The sequence below is a fragment of the Paralichthys olivaceus genome, chromosome 6, assembly GCF_024713975.1.
Source record: "Paralichthys olivaceus isolate ysfri-2021 chromosome 6, ASM2471397v2, whole genome shotgun sequence".
Lineage (NCBI taxonomy): Eukaryota > Metazoa > Chordata > Actinopteri > Pleuronectiformes > Paralichthyidae > Paralichthys > Paralichthys olivaceus.
The window spans coordinates 8,157,944-8,180,200 of NC_091098.1; the positions used below are offsets into that span (position 1 = coordinate 8,157,944).

Sequence of the window (22,257 nt, forward strand, 5' to 3'; positions counted from 1 at the left end):
TGTCAGTACCTTAGACCTGTGAGGTTTGTGTCAGTATGTCAGTGTCAGTGTGTTTGTGTCAGTGTGTTTGTGTCAGTGTGTTTGTGTCAGTGTGTTTGTATCAGTACCTTAGACATGTGATGTTTGTGTCAGTATGTTAGTGTCAGTATGATTGTGTCAGTACCTCAGACCTGTGATGTTTGTGTCAGTATGTCAGTGTCAGTATGTTTGTGTCAGTGTGTTTGTGTCAGTGTGTTTGTGTCAGTGTGTTTGTGTCAGTGTGTTTGTATCAGTACCTTAGACATGTGATGTTTGTGTCAGTATGTTAGTGTTAGTATGATTGTGTCAGTACCTCAGACCTGTGATGTTTGTGTCAGTATGTCAGTGTCAGTGTGTTTGTGTCAGTGTGTTTGTGTCAGTACCTCAGACCTGTGATGTTTGTGTCAGTATGTTTGTGTTAGTATGTCAGTGTCATTATGTTTGTGTCAGTATGTTAGTGTCAGTGTGTTTGTGTAGTATGTTTGTGTCAGTACCTTAGACATGTGATGTTAGTGTCAGTGTGTTAGTGTCAGTGTGTTTGTGTCAGTACCTCAGACCTGTGATGTTTGTGTAGTATGTTTGTGTCAGTACCTCAGACCTGTGATGTTTGTGTCTGTATGTCAATGTCAGTATGTTAGTGTCAGTGTGTTTGTGTCAGTACCTCAGACATGTGATGTTTGTGTCAGTATGTTTGTGTCAGTACCTCAGACATGTGATGTTTGTGTCAGTATGTTTGTGTCAGTACCTCAGACATGTGTTGTTTGTGTCAGTATGTTTGTGTCAGTACCTTAGACATGTGATGTTTGTGTCAGTATGTTTGTCAGTACCTTAGACATGTGTTGTTTGTGTCAGTATGTTTGTGTCAGTACCTTAGACATGTGATGTTTGTGTCAGTATGTTTGTCAGTACCTTAGACATGTTCTCAGATACATGTGAGCTACCTGCATCTCTTCAGGGGCTGCACAGCTCAGGCTTGAGAACTCCTCATTCCTCATCCTGGTGCCTGAAATTACTTTGTTATTAACCCAAGGGGAATGAGACCCACCTCTACTCTGCCTCTGATTGGGTTAGGTTTAGGTATGAAGGAAAACAATTGGCTAGAGTAAGGGCAGTATGTCAGGGTAAACCAATCAGAGGTAAGATGGAGGCGGGTCTTTTTCCACATGGGGTGGGGAAAAGCGAACGGCTGCTAGCTCCTGGAGTCGGACCAACTCAGCTGAGATAGCATAGCCAGCTAACCAAACCTTGCACGAGCCGGTAGACTTACAATGAGAGATATCCTGCAAGCGCCGAGTAACTATTAAGTGGCCGATATATCAATATAAACACGTAAGTGGTGCAAAGTGTCCTTCCTATCTTGCTTAAGCTTTGCTAGACATCAGGTCAGGCTAACGTTAGCTAAACTAAATCAGCATGGTACATTCATAAGGCTCAGAAATAATGTCTACCTGACCTGAACCAACTGGTCAGGGTTGTTGTAATGTGTAGACCATGCTATCTGCTTAATGTCTCTTTTTAGTTTGTTGCTAACTAGCAAGGTTGACGAGAAGTATTGCTACTCTTAGCTAGCCAGACACGTTAGCTGGTCATAGCATCAGCTGCTAACAACAACAAATAACATTGACTTGGTGTGTAAACACCTCTGGAATAATGTTCTCTCTTCCCTAACATGTTGTTCATGCTAGTTGACATTTGCCTTTGTTTCTATAATGCAGAACATTGTGGTGAATGAATAAATGACTGCTTTATGTTCGTCCACTTGAAGAGAAGGCCGTCCAAATGGTGATCATGTCAGGCACAGCCACTGTGCTGCAGCAGTTTGTCAGTGGGCTGAAAAGTCGAAATGAAGACACCAGAGCAAAATCTGCCAAAGATCTGCAGCACTATGTGACCACAGAGCTCAGAGAGGTAGGAGCAAACCTAAACATGTGTGTAACAAGCCTTTCATGAGGATTCAGATATACCATGCACTACAAAAGTGTTACTGCCACAAGAGCTGTAGAGTAATCGACTGCTTACACTGCTTCAGGACTGGATTTGAATCAACAGCATGTATAGATTGCAGACTTATATTTTAATTACTCCACTTCCCACATATTTTTTTTTTGACATGCTTGTTTTGTGTCTACCACAGTTGAGCCAAGATGAAGCCACTACATTCTATGATGAATTGAACCATCACATATTTGAACTGGTATCCAGCTCTGATGTGAATGAGAAGAAAGGAGGCATTCTAGCCATCGGTAAGAATTAAACACAGACATGTATTGAAATACTGGAATTAGATTGAAACAACTTATTTCCCTTTGTGTAAATTACATGAAATATTGCTTATGTAAACAGCATTTAACTGAGTTAATATGTTTCAGTGAGTCTGATTGGCGTTGAGGGAGGAAATGCCACCAGGATCAGCCGTTTTGCCAACTACCTGCGCAACCTGCTCCCCTCCAGTGACCCTGTGGTGATGGAGATGGCCTCTAAAGCCATGGGCCACCTGTCTATGGCTGGGGACACCTTCACTGCTGAGTATGTGGAGTTTGAGGTGAAAAGGGCCCTGGAGTGGTTGGGAGCAGACAGGAATGAAGGCAGACGCCATGCATCAGTAAGTGACTAGCAGGCAGCTGTTTGTTGTTGAAATACCACTCAGTCCTGGTGGTGTATTATGTGTGCTGGAGATGAGGGCAGATAATAATTTGACTGAGAACTGTTCCCTAGTGTATTTTTCATTATTTACTTTACAAAGCTTGAGTTGTTTAATTTGGGATTTGTTTCCCGGTTTTCCCTGGAAAGAAATCTTACTTGTTGCTGTTGAGTAGGCAGGTTTTGCTTTTCTTGTAATATGGCAAATGTTCTTTGGAATTAAGGTACTATAACTACTACAGTGTACATCAATATTATGATCCCCAAATTAAATAGAATTTTTGCAGAATGAAAATGATGTATTTACCAGAATTTAATAATTCTCTGAAACACTTGGACTCTATATTCAGGGATCATTAAATATACAAATGTAAGAATGCTTTTTATTTACTTTAGCATTTTGAGTTGTCTCTGTGTTCTTCAATTTTCTGCCAGTATCTGTAATAAGCTCATAAAAAAAGGAAATTGATGGTTTCTTAGTTGGTTGGGCTGGCATAGTTTTCTGGTTCTTTATATAAGTGCAGCTATTAATAGAAGACACTCCAGTCAAGGTGTGAGTAAAGCAGTGAGTAAGGTCACACAGCATACATTGCATATTCAGGCATTCATGCTCATTGTAGCAGTAAACATAATCTATTCTGAAGTACTTTCATGTGAGTGGCACCATTATATTCAAACACATGAATCTATGACTGCCTTTTTAAGTTTGCTTGACACTGAATGTTAAAGATATTCTGCCGAGACACTCTACAGTCGAGAGGAGTCCAAAATGTTGCATCTAGTTAACAAATATTTCAGGAAAGAACCTGAGTTGGGGGGGGGGCAGCATGGTGATGTGGTGTATCTTCTCAGAGTGAAGCTGTTGCTTCACTCTGAGAAGATTCCTGGTTTGGGAGTTTTCATGTTTTCTGTGGGTCTGCATGGGTTTTCTCCAACAGTGCAAGGACATGTAAATTGGGTTGATTGGAGATTCTAAATTGACCTGAGGTATGAATGTGAGAGTGAATGATTGTTTGTATGTTGGCCCTGTGATTAGCTGTCAACCTGTCCAGGGTGTTTCCCGCCTCTTGCACAATGTCAGCTGGGATTGGCTCCAGCTCCCACCAAGACCCTCAAAGGATGGAGTTTAGTCTTCTGAAACAGGCTTGCTTCAAAGATCACACAGACTGTAATTCATAGGTGCAGCAGTGCAGACAGATTTTGTTTCCAGAACTGTAATAAAATGATGGCTTTCTAGTTCCTAAACGTACTCTTTATTTACACTGGAAAGAAATAAACCTAAGAGAGACGATTAATGACTAATCATTGAATGGTTTTCTGTCTGTTCCAGGTGTTGGTGTTGAGGGAGCTGGCTGTGAGCGCACCCACCTTCTTCTTTCAGCAAGTGCAGCCCTTCTTCGATAACATCTTTTACGCAGTATGGGATCCCAAGCAGGCCATCCGAGAAGGAGCTGTATCTGCCCTGCGAGCCTGTCTCATCCTCACCACGCAGAGGGAGACCAAGGAAATGCAGAAACCACAGTGGTACAAGGTAGAACATTCCACTGTGTACTAGCAAATCACATGTGTTGTGTTTATTATAACAGCATTTGTTATATTTGCGTGGTATTAAACATCATCAGTGTCTTTTCTGTAATAGCAAACCTTTGAGGAGTCAGAAAAAGGCTTTGATGAGACTTTGGCAAAAGAGAAAGGAATGAATCGTGACGACAGGGTCCATGGCGCCCTCCTGATCCTGAATGAGTTGGTTCGCATCAGTAGCATGGAAGGAGAGGTTAGTCCTGATTTCACAGTGGACACATTCTCATATTCAAAAGCAAAGCATTCCACTGACTGTCTCCTTTCTTTGATAGCGCATGCGTGAGGAGATGGAGGAAATCACACAGCAGCAACTGGTCCACGATAAGTACTGCAAGGAGCTGATGGGGTTTGGAGCCAAGCCCCGCCACATCACACCCTTCACGAGCTTCCAGTCAGTGCAGCCGCAGCAGTCAAACGCCCTCCTGGGCTTGCTGGGCTACAGTACTCCTCAGGGCTTCCTCAGCTTTGGAGCCACACCGGTACCTGCTAAGAACTCTCTGGTTGAGAGCAGATACTGCCGTGAGCTGATGGAGGACCGATTCGATCAGGTGGATAGGGGTGGCAGAGGGAGGTCAGGGTTGATTACAGTGATTACCCAGGGAACGCAGGATTATTTCATGTGCCCCTGAGACTACATCCACATTCTATGTTTTCATTTTAAAATCTATCACTGCTGCTACTTTTACACCTGCTGTCCACGTATTTGAGTGCCGAAAACATTTGAGATGGAAATACTGTTTGTCTAGTTTTAGTTTGAAAACTCCAGTGCTGTGCTGTAGTCGAGACTGGCAGAAACGGGGACAGTTGGAATTGATGACACAGTCACCCGCATTTGCTTCCTGGTTGGTCTCAACTTGACTACAAGCGGTGAAGGCAAAGCATTGCTAACATTTACTGTCAGTTCCACATTCAAACTCCAGTCAGAGCAGTTCCACCTCAACATGGGTCCATGAAAAGAAATCTCTCCTCTTATTTTTCACCATTGCTGTTTCAAATTCACAGTATTTTCTGTAACCTACTGCAGAGAAGACAATTTGTGTCCTTTTAACACCGCTATGCACTGTCCATGATATGTGTTTGAAGGTTTGTCAGAATTAATGGCAATTATTACTGATACAGAGCTCATGTGAACTTAGATTGTTTTAGTTTCAACATGATAAAGAGGAATTGATTTATCCTGTAAATCCAGTGCAGGAGCGAGGTCTATCCACATATTTTTTCACAAAGCATTTATTCATAAGTTGAACTGATTTCTGTGGTCTTGATCTTTGCCCATATAACTTGGAAAAAAATGAAAAAAGACTGCAGTGTCAAACTTTTCAGCTCTGACAGCGTTGCTGTTGTTTGAGAAATATGTCACAATGTGAACATCACAATGCCAGTGCTAGTTTGAGTTTCACAGATCATATTTGACAGAAGCTAATATTATGTTCTTTGTCCAGGTGTGTCGGTGGGTGCTGAAATACAAGACGAGTAAAAACCCTCTGATCCAGATGACCATCCTCAACCTGCTTCCACGCCTGGCTGCCTTCCAGCCACATATCTTTACAGGTGGGACAAATTCATGTTTGACTGTCCTACATCCAGTTGAATCTCACACAGTAACATGCAGCCTTGCTTACCATCTTCTTCCCATCAATTTATCCACTACTTATATGCTAGAAATCAGAAGAGATCATGACTATCACTCTTTGGTCTCTGCCAATATCAGTGGGCTTTGATGTAATAAATTACCTGTAAATTCCCCTAGTTGGTTGACATATGTGTTGCAGCTTATATAAAGACCTACATATGTGTTTAATATTTTGCATTGCGGTTGTTCCATCCACTGTGCAGACCAGTACCTGTCAGACACTATGGGCTACCTGCTGGGCTGTTTGAAGAAGGAGAAGGAGAGGACGGCAGCTTTCCAGGCTCTGGGGCTGCTGGTCGTTGCTGTAAGGGCAGAGATTCAACCTTACCTCACGAAGATCCTGGAGATCATCAAAGCTGCTCTGCCACCTAAGGACTTTGCACACAAGTCAGTAATCAAACACAATATAATACATCAGTTTATAGTCTTTAGAAAATGTATATTTATTTTAAATGACTGTTGTGTGACTCTACAGCTCCCAGTGAGGTAGTAGGTAGAGGTACTCTGTTTACATGGCCAATATTTACCCGATGAAGACAATAGTTTAAGACACTACCAGTAAACAGTATCAATTCATCCTCTTAACTTGAATAAGGTCGTCAATAAGAAATAATACAATTATTTTCTGTAGTATTCAGATATTTGTCGAATTATGTAGATTAATCGCATGACAATGTCCTATTGGAGTTTTTGCTTTGAGTCTTTGCTCTGCTTCTTTTTTAAAAAGAGGCAGAATAATGTGGGATGCAATGACACAGTGGATGTAATGATGTGTCAGAAATTAATATTTACTATTGAGGGTTGGTTGGTTAGTGGTAGTGAGTCAGTCCATAAGGAACTGATTTAATTTTGACAGTTTTTGATAGGAAATTTATATTTTGGGTAGTATATGCTCTGTGGGGACCTGTTTAAAATTATTTTGAGATACTGTCAATGAAATGAAAAGAGACTACACTGCATGTTTTTTATTTTACTTTCCGGTCTTGCATGCTGTATGTGCAGGAGGCAGAAGACCATGCAGGTGGACGCCACAGTGTTCACTTGTATCAGCATGCTCTCCAGAGCCATGGGTCCCAGCATCCAGCCAGACATCAAGGAGCTGCTGGAGCCTATGCTAGCTGTGGGCCTCAGGTAGGAAAAAGTAGTGTTGTCACACTGCTAAATATTTCATTGAAGTTTTACCAATGCCTGGATTAAATCTTTTGGCTGGGTTTATAGATGTAGCTACTTTAAATCCAGAGTATAAAGTCTAAGTACCTTATTTAGCTGTTATTTATTCCGTTAAATCCCATTGTTACATAATTTATACAGTAATTTTAAAGTTTATATTTGAAGACAACTGCACCAGAACACACTTCCTTGCCCTTATCTAAAGATACAATGATGACATTGGGCTGTTTGTCCATTTTCTCCTGTTCATCTAGTCCTGCACTGACAGCAGTGCTTTATGACCTGAGCCGTCAAATCCCCCAGCTGAAGAAGGACATCCAGGACGGTCTTCTAAAGATGCTTTCTCTGGTGTTGATGCACAAGCCACTGCGTCATCCGGGCATGCCCAAAGGCCTGGCTCACCAGCTGGCCTCACCAAGCCTCACAAACATCCCTGAGGCAAGTGATGTGGGCAGCATCACACTGGCTCTGCGCACACTAGGAAGCTTTGAATTTGAGGGTAAGAGCTTTGAAGAACTCACAACACAAAAAAATTGGGCAAAGCAGGACTTATATATTATATCTAAAATCTTGATTTGGTTCTGTTGGCAGGGAACAATGACTGACTGATTATGTTTGTTATGTTGTGGTAAAAAACAATAAATGATAGAGAATGCATCTGATCTGGTTGTTAATTGCAGTCATAGACAATCAGGTGTAAACCACCACTGGGGGTGAAGACTTAAATGATTCAGTAAACTGCAGAAATTGCTGGAGCAATAGTGTTGATAGGTGTGCTGCTTTTCTCCAGACTGGACCCATAGGGCTTCAGGTAACATGCAGTCTTTCAAATACTGGGAATTAATTGTTGTCTTGTCTTTTTATTTGTAACTAATTTCCCCCTTTAGATACAAGATGAAGTAAGTCATCACTTATTTAAGCCTCAGTAATATAGTTTCTTAATTGTTTTGAAGCTAAAAAAGTTGCTGTAATGCTAAATTCTGCAGTTCACCCATTCTTCATTCTTTTCTTTTTCTATTACCAGGACACTCTCTCACTCAGTTTGTGCGGCACTGTGCCGATCACTTCCTGAACAGTGAACACAAGGAGATCCGGATGGAGGCGGCTCGGACATGCTCACGCCTTCTGACCCCCTCCATCCACCTGATCAGTGGCCAAATTGTCAGCCAGACAGCTGTGCAGGTCGTTGCAGATGTGCTCAGCAAGCTGCTTGTCGTTGGAATCACTGACCCAGGTGAGACATGAAAGAATAAGAATGCAGGAGGAAAGGTGTGGTTTTGTTATAATGATATACTGTATATTAAGGTTGCTAAAAATTAAAACTCAAAATAAGTACAACCAGAATTTGACTATTAGAAATTGATGACTTAAGCACAACTGTGAACAGCTGTAATGGCCCAAGATGTTGTCCCTGTTCCCTGCAGATCCAGATATAAGGTACTGCGTGTTGGCGTCCCTTGATGAGCGTTTTGACACTCACCTCGCCCAGGCTGAAAATTTGCAGGCACTGTTTGTCGCACTGAACGATGAGGTGTTTGAGATCAGGGAGCTCGCCATCTGCACAATTGGACGCCTCAGCAGCATGAACCCCGCCTTTGTTATGCCCTTCCTTCGCAAGATGCTCATCCAGGTAGGACAAAACACAACAGGAAGCACAACAGGGGGCACAATGATTAGTTTAATGATTTATTATGATGGAAGGTCCCATTTGGATTTTGTGTAAACACAGTAAAATTAAATTGTCTGTTTCACGTTTTTTTTGTGGCATTGATTGGCATTAAAGGTCAAAGGTCAACCCCAGATGTTAAACAGTGGCAGTATGAGTTAAATATTGGATCAAATTGAGGTCAGGGTTACAGTCAGGCACTTTGAGTTATTCAAATCTGCCATAGTCCATCCTCAATTTGAGGATTTGAGTCAATACTCAAATTGGTGCTTTGGATCAAGTACAGCACGGTACTTTTTAGCCTGTCTTCAATATTTAATGGAAGTATTTTCTCAGTAGGTCAAATCATGAAAATATTTGGTTTAAGTAAGAAATGTAGTATTTGTTTTATTTATAAATAAACACCTGTTTTCTCATTATATTTTCTGCAAGAGAAGAATTAAAATATTTAGCAATTTCTCCATCTTTCAATACGTATTTGCTGTACGTGGAAAAACTTGTTACCTGTTGTTTTAGTCAGATACCAGTAGAGGGCAGAATAGGCCATGTCATCATCCACAGTTTAAAAAGTGCAATTGGTTTTTGGTTCTTTCTTTAAGACATTAGGGAGCAACAGCAACACAGGTGCACAGTATGATTTAATCTCATTAAGATTAATTCCAGATGGAGAAGAGTGAGTGTTTTATGTTTTACTCAATTTTGAATTTTGTTGCAGATCTTAACAGAGCTGGAGCACAGTGGTGTCGGCAGGAACAAAGAGCAGAGTGCTCGTATGCTTGGCCATCTGGTCTCCAATGCCCCCCGCCTCATACGGCCGTACATGGAGCCCATCCTCAAGGTACAACTCTGTTACCTATCCATTGTGAAGGTGTATGAATTCATGAATGTAAAGCAGATGGTTACCTGAGGGGAACATGTGTAGTAGGTGCACTTTACCACAGTCCATTAATCTCATTTCCTAGGTTAAGTAACTCTTTTATCTTTTTTTTTTCATTTACAGGCTCTCATCCTCAAACTGAAAGACCCAGACCCCAACCCTGGAGTGGTCATTAGTGTGCTTGCGACCATTGGCGAGTTGGCTCAGGTAAAAATGGTCTTTGAAATTTGATCATGTTTTATAAGAAGTGAATAATGAGATTCTGTTAACCTGTGAGCCTTTTGCTGTAACAATTTAAATGAAAATAACTTGTCCTTTTTTGAAATCTTTTTCTTTTAAAATATTTGATTAAAAGCCACAATGGGCAACTGTAGAAACACAGAGAAATTAAGTAATACAATAAAAAACATTGAAAAAATAACATTGTCAGAGAATGGGGTTCGGGGCAATAGCAGCATGGTGCATATTCAATGTATTATAAATACAGAGGTAGTCTACGAGGCACAATAGTCCTCACAGAGGAGTCTTGACAGTTGTCTCAGTGTAGGAAGAGCAGCTTAATTATCGAAACATGTTTCATGGGAATAAAGTTGTTAAAAGTAAATATGTTTTGCTCTTTGGACGTTAACTACAAAAAAAATCACAAGAAAACATAGAAAATGCAAATGAACAAATAATGTGGGATTTCGGAGTGAAGACACCCCAACCTGATAAATCTGACGCAGGAACACTGAGAAGAAGAGACTAAAAGTAAAAAAGAAGCAGCTCTAATTTTTACATGATGTTTTACAATAAAATGACAGATGCTTTAAAAAAATGTTTAATTCTAAACATTATGGGGGGGGGGGGATTATGGCTATAGACAAGCTTACTTGTCATGTTTATGTAATTTGTTCCCCTAGATGTTAGGATCCTATTGACAGAAAATTGGACAGTTGTTCACAATTTTGATTGGTTCTTCTGTGCCGCCAGGTGAGCGGCCTGGAGATGAGGAAGTGGATGGACGAACTTTTTCCAATCATCATGGACATGCTGCAAGACTCCTCCTCATTGGCCAAGCGACAGGTATGTGAAGAAAATGAGTATCTGCTTCATCTGGTTTTAATATTGTATTTTCCTCAGCACTTCTCCAGGTTCTGTAAGATATTTATTCTGTGGATACAGTGAATGCACATTTACTTTAGTAAACACAACAGGATATGATATCTGGAAACGTTTTAAGTTGATCAAAAAGTCAAGAGAACGTTGTGCCTCTGGTATTTCCTGCTCAAACAGGATAGTGTGCCAGGAGTTGAGATTATCCTGAAGCATTTCATTATAACTCCTGCAGTATTCAAATGGCTGATCAATAAGAGGCTTAAAGCTAGTTTTGAAATGTTGGAAAGAGCAAGCAAACAGAAATAATGGTTGAGATTATTATTTTTAATATGACAAAATCCAAATACAGTAACTCTTGTTGCATTATTTATTAAATAGGCACATTTCAATGTAAAGAAAAGTTCATTCTAAACATTTTGTGTCATGCTGCTCTATCTGTGATCAGAGATTCTGCGTCTGACTTTTCCATCAGGTGGCACTGTGGACACTGGGTCAGCAAGTGGCTAGTACAGGCTATGTGGTGGAGCCTTACCGCAAGTACCCTTCTCTTCTGGAGGTGCTGCTCAACTTCCTCAAGACGGAACAAAACCAGGGCATCAGGAGAGAGGTATGCACAGGGGCCTCTACCTTCATTTTCATCTCAGTCGTCTTTATAGAAATGTGAAACGCTGTTGGTCATAGTGACTCAGTATGAGGCCGGAAACCCTACCTGTCAGCATTTACCAAACAAATGAAGATCTGTTAAGATGTACTGACTTTGACCAACGAATTATAGTCACATGAATACCTACTGTATGAGGCACATTTTCCATAGTTATCTGTAGTTATGTGGAACTTTTTCCTAAGTCTTGTGCTCTGATGTAAGTGATAATTTTATAATTTCTTCTGTCGCCTATTAAATTATGTGTGGCTCAGAGTGTGACTTGTCACCAAGTATGGTCTGTGGCATGTGGATATTGGCTCTGGGCATCTCTTGCAAGTTGTCTCCACTATTAAATGGACCTTGAATCCCATTATTATTATTATTATCCAATAGCAGTTGTGTACTCAGTGTAGGTTGACTTTTTACTTACTGCCATGATTTCCAGTATTTCTTTATCCTGAATCCGCAAGCTCCTCTCAGTAAAAATATATTAATTAAGGAATATCCCACTAACTAACATTATCTCATATAAGCATCAAATAGGCCTGAGATGGCTGAGCCTGATTTCAGTGGAAATGTCACAGGACAAAAAGGTGTCATAACATCCACAATTTTGTAAATACTGTAATCACATAAATAATTATACACAGTTAAATCAAAATCAAGCGCAAGAGTCTGTCAGGATTTCTAAGTGTATCTTCAACAGGCAATCCGAGTTCTGGGTCTTCTCGGAGCTCTGGACCCTTACAAGCACAAGGTGAACATCGGGATGATTGACCAGTCACGAGACGCCTCTGCTGTCAGTCTCTCTGAGTCCAAGTCCAGTCAGGACTCAGGTAGGAATGTCTTCACTATTACTTATTTTTGGCTGTGATGTTACACCAGTAGGCCTGTTCAATTCTCAGGGCAATGGAGAGTCTCGCTGTGTGGGTCTATCAATTGGAGACCTTGGAGTTGTTGCTATGATTTTTGTAAATCTGTGTGAGCCTAATGGAAAGTATTGAAAAGACTTTGTCTATGGAAGACTTGCTATTATTGCAGCCTTGGACCATAATAGAATTTTTGTGGAATCTTCAATTAATGGCCAAGTAAACCCACAGGCAGAAGTATTATCATTTAATTAACTCCACCAAGGAAGTTATGTTTTCATGTTTGTTTGTTTGTGAGCAAGATTAAAAAACAACTGAACAGATTTCCATGAAGCCTGTGGGAAGGATGTAGTATAGGTCAGGGGAGAAACCATTCAACTTTGGTGCAGATACAGATCAGGTGGTGGATCCAGGATTTTTGAGATAGGGTAGTATTTTAGCATTTTCACCAATTTCCCAGCGAATAATTCACAGATGTTGATGATATCAATGAGTTCATGTAACTTGGTGCAGCTTGATTGAATTTAAAGGACTGTTGGGCCTTCGGGGAGGTATGCTGCAAATGCCATAGTGGTTATATGCTGTATTGTTTATAGCATGTTTTTCAGGAAAAGATGTTCCATCAAAATAACGGTGGATTTTCTGTCTCCTTTAAGCCCCGACCATCTCTCAAAGCACATCTGCATTAGGAAACAAACACAGGCTGTCTCTGTACTAACATCAACACTCCAGGCAGGAAGTGGTTAGATCTGGCAGCAGGAGGCGTAGATATAACACACATCTTAAAGATGGACTGTGATGTCTCTCATTAGAACAAACAACATCAGTTTTAAAGGTCACAAACACAAAACAGTTTCCATTTTAGAGGATCAATGTAAATGTCATTCAGAAAAAAGCATCACAGATGTAAAACCAGACATTTGCAGTAATAATTTGCTGCATTAGTTCTTCTGTGACATTAGGGTTGATAATATTCTGACTGAAGATTGTGTTGCGTGCATGTTTTTTGCTGAAAAGATGGTTTTACATATTCCAGTTTTCACAACATTTTTAAGATATTGCGTCCCTGTCTCTTTTCTCCCAATTCAGCTTTACTTTGCTCCACACACATACAGCTGACCGTACCACACTGTATTCCATAAATCTAATTCAATCTAGGGCCGTAACAGGGGTGCACGTGAACCCACATGAAGGTCACTCTTACGCGCAACAGATTTTGAGTGACAGGTTCACCATAAGGTCTGACTGTCTACTTTATCTGTTAAAACCTTTTGGACCATTGAGCGAGCTTGCTGTAGCTCACGGTAGAGCAACAGTGCAAGCAAGTACAAATAGTGCAGTACAGGCAAAGTTAGAGATCTCTTATGTTATTAGGAGAAATGTAAAAAGTTTTATGTTTCATTATGAAACTGTGGTGGGACAAATTAGAAAATGGCTAGCCTGCAATAATCTAGATAATTAATGGTAAACACTGTATCCATATCCATCTTCACCTCTACCCTCATTCTTTGTGAGGACATACTTATTCAGCGAAGTGTTTTTCTACAACCTGTAGTTACCCGTCTAACCAGAAGGTCAGTGGTTCGATCCAAGTCTTCCCCATTCTGCATGCCGAAGTGTCCTTGGGCACGATGCTGAACCCCAAAAATGCCCCTTGTAATAGAGAAAGTGCTGCACATAGATGCACTGTATGAATGTGTGTGAATGAGTCAATGGCAAAAACTGTATTCAAGACTAGAAAAGCACTTTTTTTTACCCAATATTATAAAAAGGGGGGAAAAAAACTAACAAACCAAACAAAAACTATGCAACCTACATGCTAAATCCACTATTGAAACAACAGCAAAGGCATTAGCTGCTGCAATAGCCCCACACATCACCAGGAAGCTTCTTGCAATGGAGATCATTGAAACATCACAATCATCCCGACATGCCCACCTGCATGCCTCTCCACACCTTTACCAAACTGTGCATTTTACACTGTCAGCATGAATGTAATGTTTTCTATTTAGATTCCTGTAACTACTGACTGCCATGTCATATGTTGGTGGACCTTTTTATGAAAGATGCTTTATGCTTGTGTTACATATTGAAACATGAATGCTTACAAAGTTTTCCCTCAGTTACAAGTCAGTGGGTAAAACACATCATTACATTTCAAGCACAGTTTTACTTTAATCAGAATAGAACTATTCTTCAGAGGAACTCAATACCTCTTCAAACATTTGACTTGTTGAATCTGGCCCACACAAACCACTGAAATCTTGCCTGACCAAAAACACTTATGATTATCATGTATGGTCTGGCTGGTTGACATTTTATAAATCTACAGCTTGTTATGAATAGAGTGCCGAGAAGGGAAACGTTTATGTTTTTTACCCTGCAATTGAAAAGTCAGCCGCAACTTTCATTTTGAGTTGGTGATTTGTGGGAGCCTCAGTTCTTCAGGATCTGCTTTCTGGCTTGTGTCTGATCTACACCCAGCTTAATCCCCAGGATGAGGCCCTGCCAGTTGAGAAAGAAATATAACCAGCTCACATCTTTCAAAGAGGAGATATTTAATTTAAGGTGATCCAATTTGACAGACTAGAATCCTCTGTTTGATATATTGTAAATGGTTGACATCACTATTTTTACGTGGGACAGTTGATTACTGATACAGCCCTTATTCACTTAAATGCATTACCATATCAACTGAATCATTCATCGTCCTTCTGCTGTCTGTTTAGTCAATATGTTTGTTGTCATAAACCATCAGAGCAAAGAATGAAATGTATCTGACAGAACAGAACCACTGAGCAGCGTCTGTGTAGAAAGATACATTCATGTCCAAGTACTGGCATTTGTTACCAGGTTTTACATTTGAGTCATATCCTTTCCCAGCACTCTTCCTGCAGCGCCGAATTTGAACCCATGAGATTAACTTCAAGATACCAATGGCTGCAAACACTGAAGTCAGTTAGTAAGCAAGGGTAAACACAAGATGTGTTGACAGTATTAAGCTAGGTTTTTTCCCACAGCATGAAAGAAATAACAATGATTATTTTTGTTCTTTTAAGCCACTCTAGATGTGGCGTAAAACTCCATAAATATTTGCATTCATCCTCCGTTGACAGTGATAAACCACAGAAACTGTCATTAGAATTTAAGAGGTTTTTACACGCCTTATCATGGATGGAAAAATTTAAGCAGTTTGTCATCTGCCCTTTTTCTCCGGGGGATCTTGAAAATTCATAATAATGGCAATAAACAGGCTAATCTGTCTTTCGTCATGTGAATCGGGTATGAAGAACGCAGGTCTGCACTTGTCTGGTCTAGTCATGTGTCTCAGTATGTGACCTTGGATGATGGGGTAATAGTTTTACCAGTTTGTTCTCCAGCTAAATGGACTGTGACCAGAATTGGACACTGTATATCTGTTGGCGGATTTGTCAGAGTCAGTGTGTCTGGAGAGCAAGCAACTTTGGCAGCATGTGTTTTGTTATGTGGGAGGTCAGTGGCTGAGCTTATCTTCTCACCTGACTTCAAACAAGAACGGTCACATCACTTCAGAACACCCGGCTCATAAAACTGAGGACATGATGTGTATTTCTCCTTGGTAAGGGTTTTCCCCCACTACACATCTGAAGCCTGAATTTCTACAGTACTGCTGCCTCACGTAGCTACGCTGATGCCTGTTTGTGGGCTTAAAAGATAACAGATGTGTAACCATCAATTGCTGACATTATCTAGACTCGCTGAAGGCTGGAATAATAAAAGATCCAACAGAAAAGCTGCCCTCTTACTTATATGCTCCTTGCCAATTTGTTATGTCTGCTGTCCAGTCTGAGGGGAGACAAGTGGAGCAGCCGACACTGTACTCCTGCAGAGGGCCAGGGAAACGCTGGATACCAGACGTCTGTATTCTCAGATGTCTTGTAAAACCCAGTAGCTCTACAATGTATGGACAGACTGACCCCCTTTGCATTGTCTGACAGGGAAAACATTTATAAAAGCCTTAAAAAAAACCCCACTATTGCTTCGTATATTTTAAAACAAACAAGAAAGAAGACTTGTCGGCCTTCTGTGCTTTCTAAATCTGGGAATAGTTCCCAAATCCCTCATGTGGCTCCTCGGGTTCTCCAGTTCATGAAGTGTTTCTGTGTATTGCAGATGGCAGCAAACACACGAATATCTTACATTCTAGGCTAAAAGTTAGATTTATGATGTGCTCAGATCAAAATGGCACTATTTAAAAGAACTGGGGTGTGTTCCTCCAGGTACTCAAGCGAAGATCAAATCTGACCCAGGAAAGCTGTATTGAGTTGTAGCTCCATTGGCTGGAAAATGTATCAGACACCAAAACACTGCAGTTCTTATGATGCCATAGGACGTGAAGTCTGGTGTCCTACACCTCACATTCACATTTTGCACTGATTTGATTGGTCAAGGTGGAGCCTTGACACATGATTGGATTGTGGCAAAAGTTGGATTACCTTTGACTCTATCTGGTGGACATGTTCTGGCTTTTTGTTCGTGTCTGGATCTCCACTGTACCAATGCAGCAGTCTTATTGAATGGAGAGAGGAGGCTTCAATTTTTTCCTTGGAGTGCTCATGATCTGAACACACACTTGGCACTGAATCCAATACATCATAATAGCAAAACAAAAATGAAACATATCCCAGAAGAGAAAGTTTGTGTTGGCAAGTAAAGTTATTATTCCATATTTTTTCTTGGGATTTTAACAAGACCAAACACACGGGATATGGTCATTAACTAATGAAATCAAGCTTTGTCTTGTTTAAAAAAGGAGAGAAAATATTCTCATTTGATTTGTTGGCCAACACTATAATGGAGGTTTGTGACAGAACTGACAAACTGCCAGCAACAACAAGCCAAAAATATCGTCTCTCCTATCAGCCCATTATTGTTGTCGAAGCTAATAGCCAGCACCAGAAGCTTTTTCAGCTGTATTTAGTTTCTGGAGTGGAGGTGTTAATTTGGATAGAGAGGGGGGGTGGGTTTGGGATGCTATAGATCACTGTTGATATAAAACGTGCACTCTGCAGAATTATTGCCTGGCTCATGGTCTCTGAGAATCATGACGGCACAGATTTCAGACCTATATATTCACACGCGGTTGTGCCAATGAAGTTGGAGCTGGAATTTGATTTGTAGTTTTGAAACCAACTCCAATCCTCGAGATGTATCATTTAAAAAAAGCCAGAAGCACTTCAAATGTACAGCTTTATTCTTGACAATCGAGCTGGAGGAGGAGTTTTACCATCTAACCATAGAAAGACCTCATTGCTGCTCACTGGCACGTGTCCTTGCTTCACAATGTAAATTAAAAACAAAATCTTTCCCTCCACAACCAGAAATCAAACCACTTTTTTAACAGTAGAATAAAACACATTTAAGCTGCTATTATCAACTTAAGTATTTGCAGTTCTGTAACACTTTTAAACAGCAGGAAAACCCATCATTGCTTTTATGCAAAATGTAGATATTCCATCTGTAACTCATACTTTGAAGTTATTTCTGTACTTCTCAGATGTATATAATGAGAAAAATACAGTTTGGTTTCTAATCAAGGTTACGGAGGGGCAATTACCTCTACCAAGGAGGTTATGTTTTCATCTGCTTTTTCACTGTTAAATGTTGATGCAGATCCGGTTAAGGGGGTGGATCCAGTATTCTCTTTTTACTTTCTTTAATGTTGTGAGAGAGGGTGGTTTTTTTCATATTGAAACTGTGGCTGGAAAAATTAGAATATGGCAACCTATACAGTCTAGCAAGGATGGATATCTATGAGTATGTGTAATCTGGTGCAACGTTGAATTGAATTTAAGAGGATTGTTGGACCCTGCATGTTGAGATACGGTATCTGTGACTAGATGGGAGCATGGTGGGATCCAGTGCAGTTGACTCAGCCTATTTCAAGTTCCTAATCCTGACTGATTAAAATTTTATGAAATACTTATTAATAGTAAATTTGGACATCTTTTGGACGTGGTTTCATCTCTGAAGATGCACCATTAGGAAATACTTGTTCCACACCATATATTAGTTTCTTCCACAAGAGTATGAGATGTTGCAAGTGTTGTATGATGAGTTAGTAATAAATCTAATAATGAGCTCCTCTATTTTCCCTCCCTCCCAGCCGACTACAGCACCAGTGAGATGCTAGTGAACATGGGCAACCTGCCTCTGGATGAGTTTTACCCAGCCGTGGCAATCGTCACTCTGATGCGCATCCTGAGGGACCCTTCACTGTCCAACCACCATACGATGGTAGTCCAGGCTGTCACCTTCATTTTCAAGTCTCTTGGCCTCAAGTGTGTCCAGTTCCTACCGCAAGTCATGCCCACTTTCCTCAATGTCATCCGGGTGTGCGATGCCAGTATCCGAGAGGTAGGCAGCTTTATAAAATAAAAGATAAGAGGCCGTCTGGTTGATTTTTTTATTTGACTCTTTTTAATAAACAATTGTACTCTCTCTGTTGTCTGTGCTCTTCTTGCCCTGCAGTTCCTCTTCCAGCAGATGGGAATGGTGGTGTGCTTTGTGAAGATCCACATCCGCCCCTACATGGACGACATCTTCACCCTCATCAGAGTGAGTAACTCTGTCAAACCCCCCCTTCCTTCCTCCTCCTCCCCTAAATCCCTAAACACTAATCATCCAGCCTCTTATTTTCCTGTGAGTCAGACAAACAGCTGCAAACCCTTAATTGCTCTCAGTTTTGCTCTCTACTTTCCTCATTAGAAGTAAATGTGTTCAGTGCCCCTGGATGAAGGTCTGGCTCCGTGTCACACAGCAAAACACATCATGTGTGGTACTTAACTGTCAAGATTAAAGCGCTGTGGAACTGAGAAAATGAGAAAATCATGTTATTTATATTTGGATAATCTTCAGTTTTGCCCTTTTAGTGTTCCTTATTGTTTAGAGTGACACTGTTTGACTGCAGTGCTGGATGCAGCTCTTATTTCCACTTGTTTGATTCATTTCTAAAAGACAACTGGGGATAACCCTTGACATTTATTCTTTGCATATGAAGTGCACCAACTGCTAAAGCTATAGCCCCTGCACTTGCCCTGCACATAATGACACTTTTGCAATGGCGGTAACTCCTCCTGGAGAGAAGTAATGGAGAGAACTGGACCACTGCGCCTCCAGTCCGTCTGAGTTAATAAATGGCAAGTGAAACAAAGAATCTATTCATTTTTGCTCCAGATCAGCTCCTGCATCCAGATGAGAGGGCTGGAATAACCATTCAGGATGTACACTCACTTGCACTCTAGTCAGCTGCCATGGGGAGAGAGAGAGAGAGGGAGCAGGAAGTTGGGGGCTGCTCGAACCCTCTGGTCACTGACAAAACACCTCCACCAGATCTCACAGCTGAGGCCCATTGACTGATTGACGTGTTGCGTGACTTCAAGTCCTGCGCCTTAACTCCGATTGTCATTATGTCTAAAGTAGCCACACAGAGCGGTGATGTCAACCTCAGTGGACAGGAAATTGTCTCCATTCCTGGCTCTCAATGTATTGCGACAGTCCCTCGCTCGTCTGTGGCACATGATCGCTGAGTGAAATCTGTCTAAAGGTCTCTCTCCCACCCCACCTCATTGTTGGAAACACATTTTGACCCAATTCCTCAGGCCAGGACAAACTAGGCACTGTATCAAAGCAAGGCGAAGGAGGTAGTGCTGTGTGCTGAGCGCTTTGGATGTACACTTCGAATCTTTTAAAATTTTATATGGAGAAGTTGGACTTGCTCTAATTTAGGTCACTCGGTTTAAGGCCAGTCACGTCTGTCTATTTGTTAAGGAAAGTTTTATGCAGATCGTGCTCTTTACTTTGGAAAGTTTTGGTGATTCTCTACATATACCCACATTTTTAACTGTTGTTCAATAAGGTGGTAATGAAATTTTTATCATGAATTAATATTAAAGCTTTGAAACGGGTCATCCAGGTCGGTAGAAGGGTGAAAATTTTCTCATCTTGAACCATTGAATTCCATTTCTGAGCTAAACATAACCAGTGGAGAGGTTCTTGGTTTATCAGTGTTCAAAGTAAATACCCCATTATTGTAATTAATAGCAACACACTATTATGTCCTTTGCTGTAGGAGTACTGGACACCAAACAACCCCATGCAGAACACCATCATCCTTTTGATCGAGCAGATCGTGGTGGCACTGGGTGGAGAGTTCAAGCTCTATCTCCCTCAGCTTATCCCACACATGCTGCGTGTCTTCATGCACGACAACAGCACCGGACGCAGTGTTACCATCAAGGTGAGTGAACCTTCCAGATGACAAAATCTTAATCCTGTAGTGCAATTATAAGAATACATCAGGATGAAGTGCTGTCATCTTTATTTTCCATGAGTAAATCTAAGAGTATCCCAACCACCTGCTGAAAAGGTGCTGCTACTCCCACACAAATTCACTGTGCTACTGGACAAAATAATATTTTGCAGCACTGCAAAATGTTTAATAGTAAAGCCTGTTGTTTTGTATTAATGCTAAATGTTTGTGTACATTCTTTTTCTTGGCATCTACAAGCCAAAATGTTCTATTATATGTGAATGCATGTGAAATCCAATCATCTGAAAAATGTCAGGTTGAGCCTTACGCTGTGACACATTGAATTTAACATGTCAGAGTTACAGATGACATAAAATCTTTTAATTGAACATTACACATTCAGTCATTGAAAAAATAAAAACAGTAAATATACAACAAACTTAGAGGTTGTTGAAATGAATCCAAAAAGCAAAATGTAGATTTCTCACTGTGGTCTATTGAAATAAGTGGTGGCCTTACATCAAACCTTATTTCCAACTTTCTCTTGCTAACTGACAATTTTGGCAGTTATTAGGCCCTGTCCAAGTAGGTTTCATAATGCTTTAAAAAAACTGCATCGTAACCAGGCAGTTTTTGAGGCCTGAATACTGCGACTTGTGGAAACGCTGCTGGCTCCACTTTAGTTAGAAATCTTGGTGGATGTGTTAGTCTGGATGAACAGAAACCCAGACTTTCAGAAATGACTCGTACATCCACGCTTGTTTCCTGATTGTATTTTATCCGTCACAACAAATCCTTCCCTGATTCATCATGCTGCTATCGAGGGACCCTTTTTCCAAAATAAAATGCCAGCCTTGTCTTCCAGTGGTAGCAATTGCAAGTGCTGCTGGAACTTACTGTCAGTAACAGGTTTAATTCTTTGACAAAATCAAAGAAATACCTCCTCTTTCACCATTTCTGTTCCCTGTTCTCCGTTTTTTTCGAGTGGACAATCTGCTTCCTGTTAATACCGGCAACCAAACATCAGGTTCTGGTTGGTTTTTGACACAAAAAACAGAATGCCTGTCAGGTTCGGGTTGGGTTCAGCTTATTTTCTCCCTGGCTTTATCAGTTTCACACATAAAATTATGTGGTGAATTAATGGAAATTGTCTTAAAATGAATACTTGTCAGTGTTTTCATTTCCCCCTACTTTTCTGAGCGCCTCTTTTTGTAACCACCCACTATTCATAAACCAAATATTAATCAGCAGAGATCAACTCTTAAGTGCCTGGGATCAGATTTCTTCTCATTGACCTCCCACTCAGAAAATGCATATAATACAAGCAGCTGCGCAGGGGGTCTGTAGTTTGGCTGCAGTGGGTGCAGGTTAGTGACAGAGGTTAATGCCAGTAAAATGTTTGATAAAACGCTGTTAAAGTTGTAATTTCGTGTTGTTGTGAGCATAGTAGTCATGCCAGCAGCAGCGATTTCTTTACAGCCCAGTTCACATTATTCCCTTTTTCCCCTGCTCTTGGCTGCATCACACAAAATAAATTGTGCCAGGTAGCGTTTAGTCTGAGTGGGCCTTAACAGGAAAAACTCTGTGCAAGAGAAAGATGTACAGGAAAGAGTAAAGGTAACACAATTAAATGTGCTTATAGTCTGTACAGTATCTACTGTTAATTATAATGACTTTTAAATGGTAATGTGCTCGTCATAGTATGACATGACCCTAAATGTGTCACGTAACTGATTCTATTTTAGTTTTAGAGTTGACCACTCAGCATAGTT

At 40.7% G+C, this 22,257-nt stretch overlaps 1 protein-coding gene across 2 annotated transcripts in view; it reads left to right on the forward strand.

The window, feature by feature from the left end:
* Nucleotides 1-1,190: 1,190 nt before the first annotated feature.
* Nucleotides 1,191-22,257, forward strand: part of mtor (mechanistic target of rapamycin kinase) — an 86,441-nt gene continuing 65,374 nt past the window's right edge. The window contains exons 1-21 of one of the 2 annotated variants that reach the window (XM_069526774.1): nucleotides 1,191-1,347; nucleotides 1,734-1,926; nucleotides 2,153-2,261; nucleotides 2,388-2,620; nucleotides 3,989-4,189; nucleotides 4,298-4,432; nucleotides 4,512-4,787; nucleotides 5,682-5,790; nucleotides 6,076-6,259; nucleotides 6,875-7,003; nucleotides 7,297-7,541; nucleotides 8,067-8,276; nucleotides 8,467-8,672; nucleotides 9,424-9,546; nucleotides 9,709-9,792; nucleotides 10,558-10,650; nucleotides 11,156-11,290; nucleotides 12,033-12,162; nucleotides 18,341-18,591; nucleotides 18,706-18,792; nucleotides 20,306-20,473. In XM_069526774.1, the coding sequence (XP_069382875.1) occupies nucleotides 1,798-1,926; nucleotides 2,153-2,261; nucleotides 2,388-2,620; nucleotides 3,989-4,189; nucleotides 4,298-4,432; nucleotides 4,512-4,787; nucleotides 5,682-5,790; nucleotides 6,076-6,259; nucleotides 6,875-7,003; nucleotides 7,297-7,541; nucleotides 8,067-8,276; nucleotides 8,467-8,672; nucleotides 9,424-9,546; nucleotides 9,709-9,792; nucleotides 10,558-10,650; nucleotides 11,156-11,290; nucleotides 12,033-12,162; nucleotides 18,341-18,591; nucleotides 18,706-18,792; nucleotides 20,306-20,473 (3,237 nt within the window). In that variant the 5' untranslated portion in view covers nucleotides 1,191-1,347; nucleotides 1,734-1,797. The remainder of the gene's footprint in view (nucleotides 1,348-1,733; nucleotides 1,927-2,152; nucleotides 2,262-2,387; nucleotides 2,621-3,988; nucleotides 4,190-4,297; nucleotides 4,433-4,511; nucleotides 4,788-5,681; nucleotides 5,791-6,075; nucleotides 6,260-6,874; nucleotides 7,004-7,296; nucleotides 7,542-8,066; nucleotides 8,277-8,466; nucleotides 8,673-9,423; nucleotides 9,547-9,708; nucleotides 9,793-10,557; nucleotides 10,651-11,155; nucleotides 11,291-12,032; nucleotides 12,163-18,340; nucleotides 18,592-18,705; nucleotides 18,793-20,305; nucleotides 20,474-22,257) is intronic. The other variant, XM_069526773.1, reaches the window with a different exon arrangement.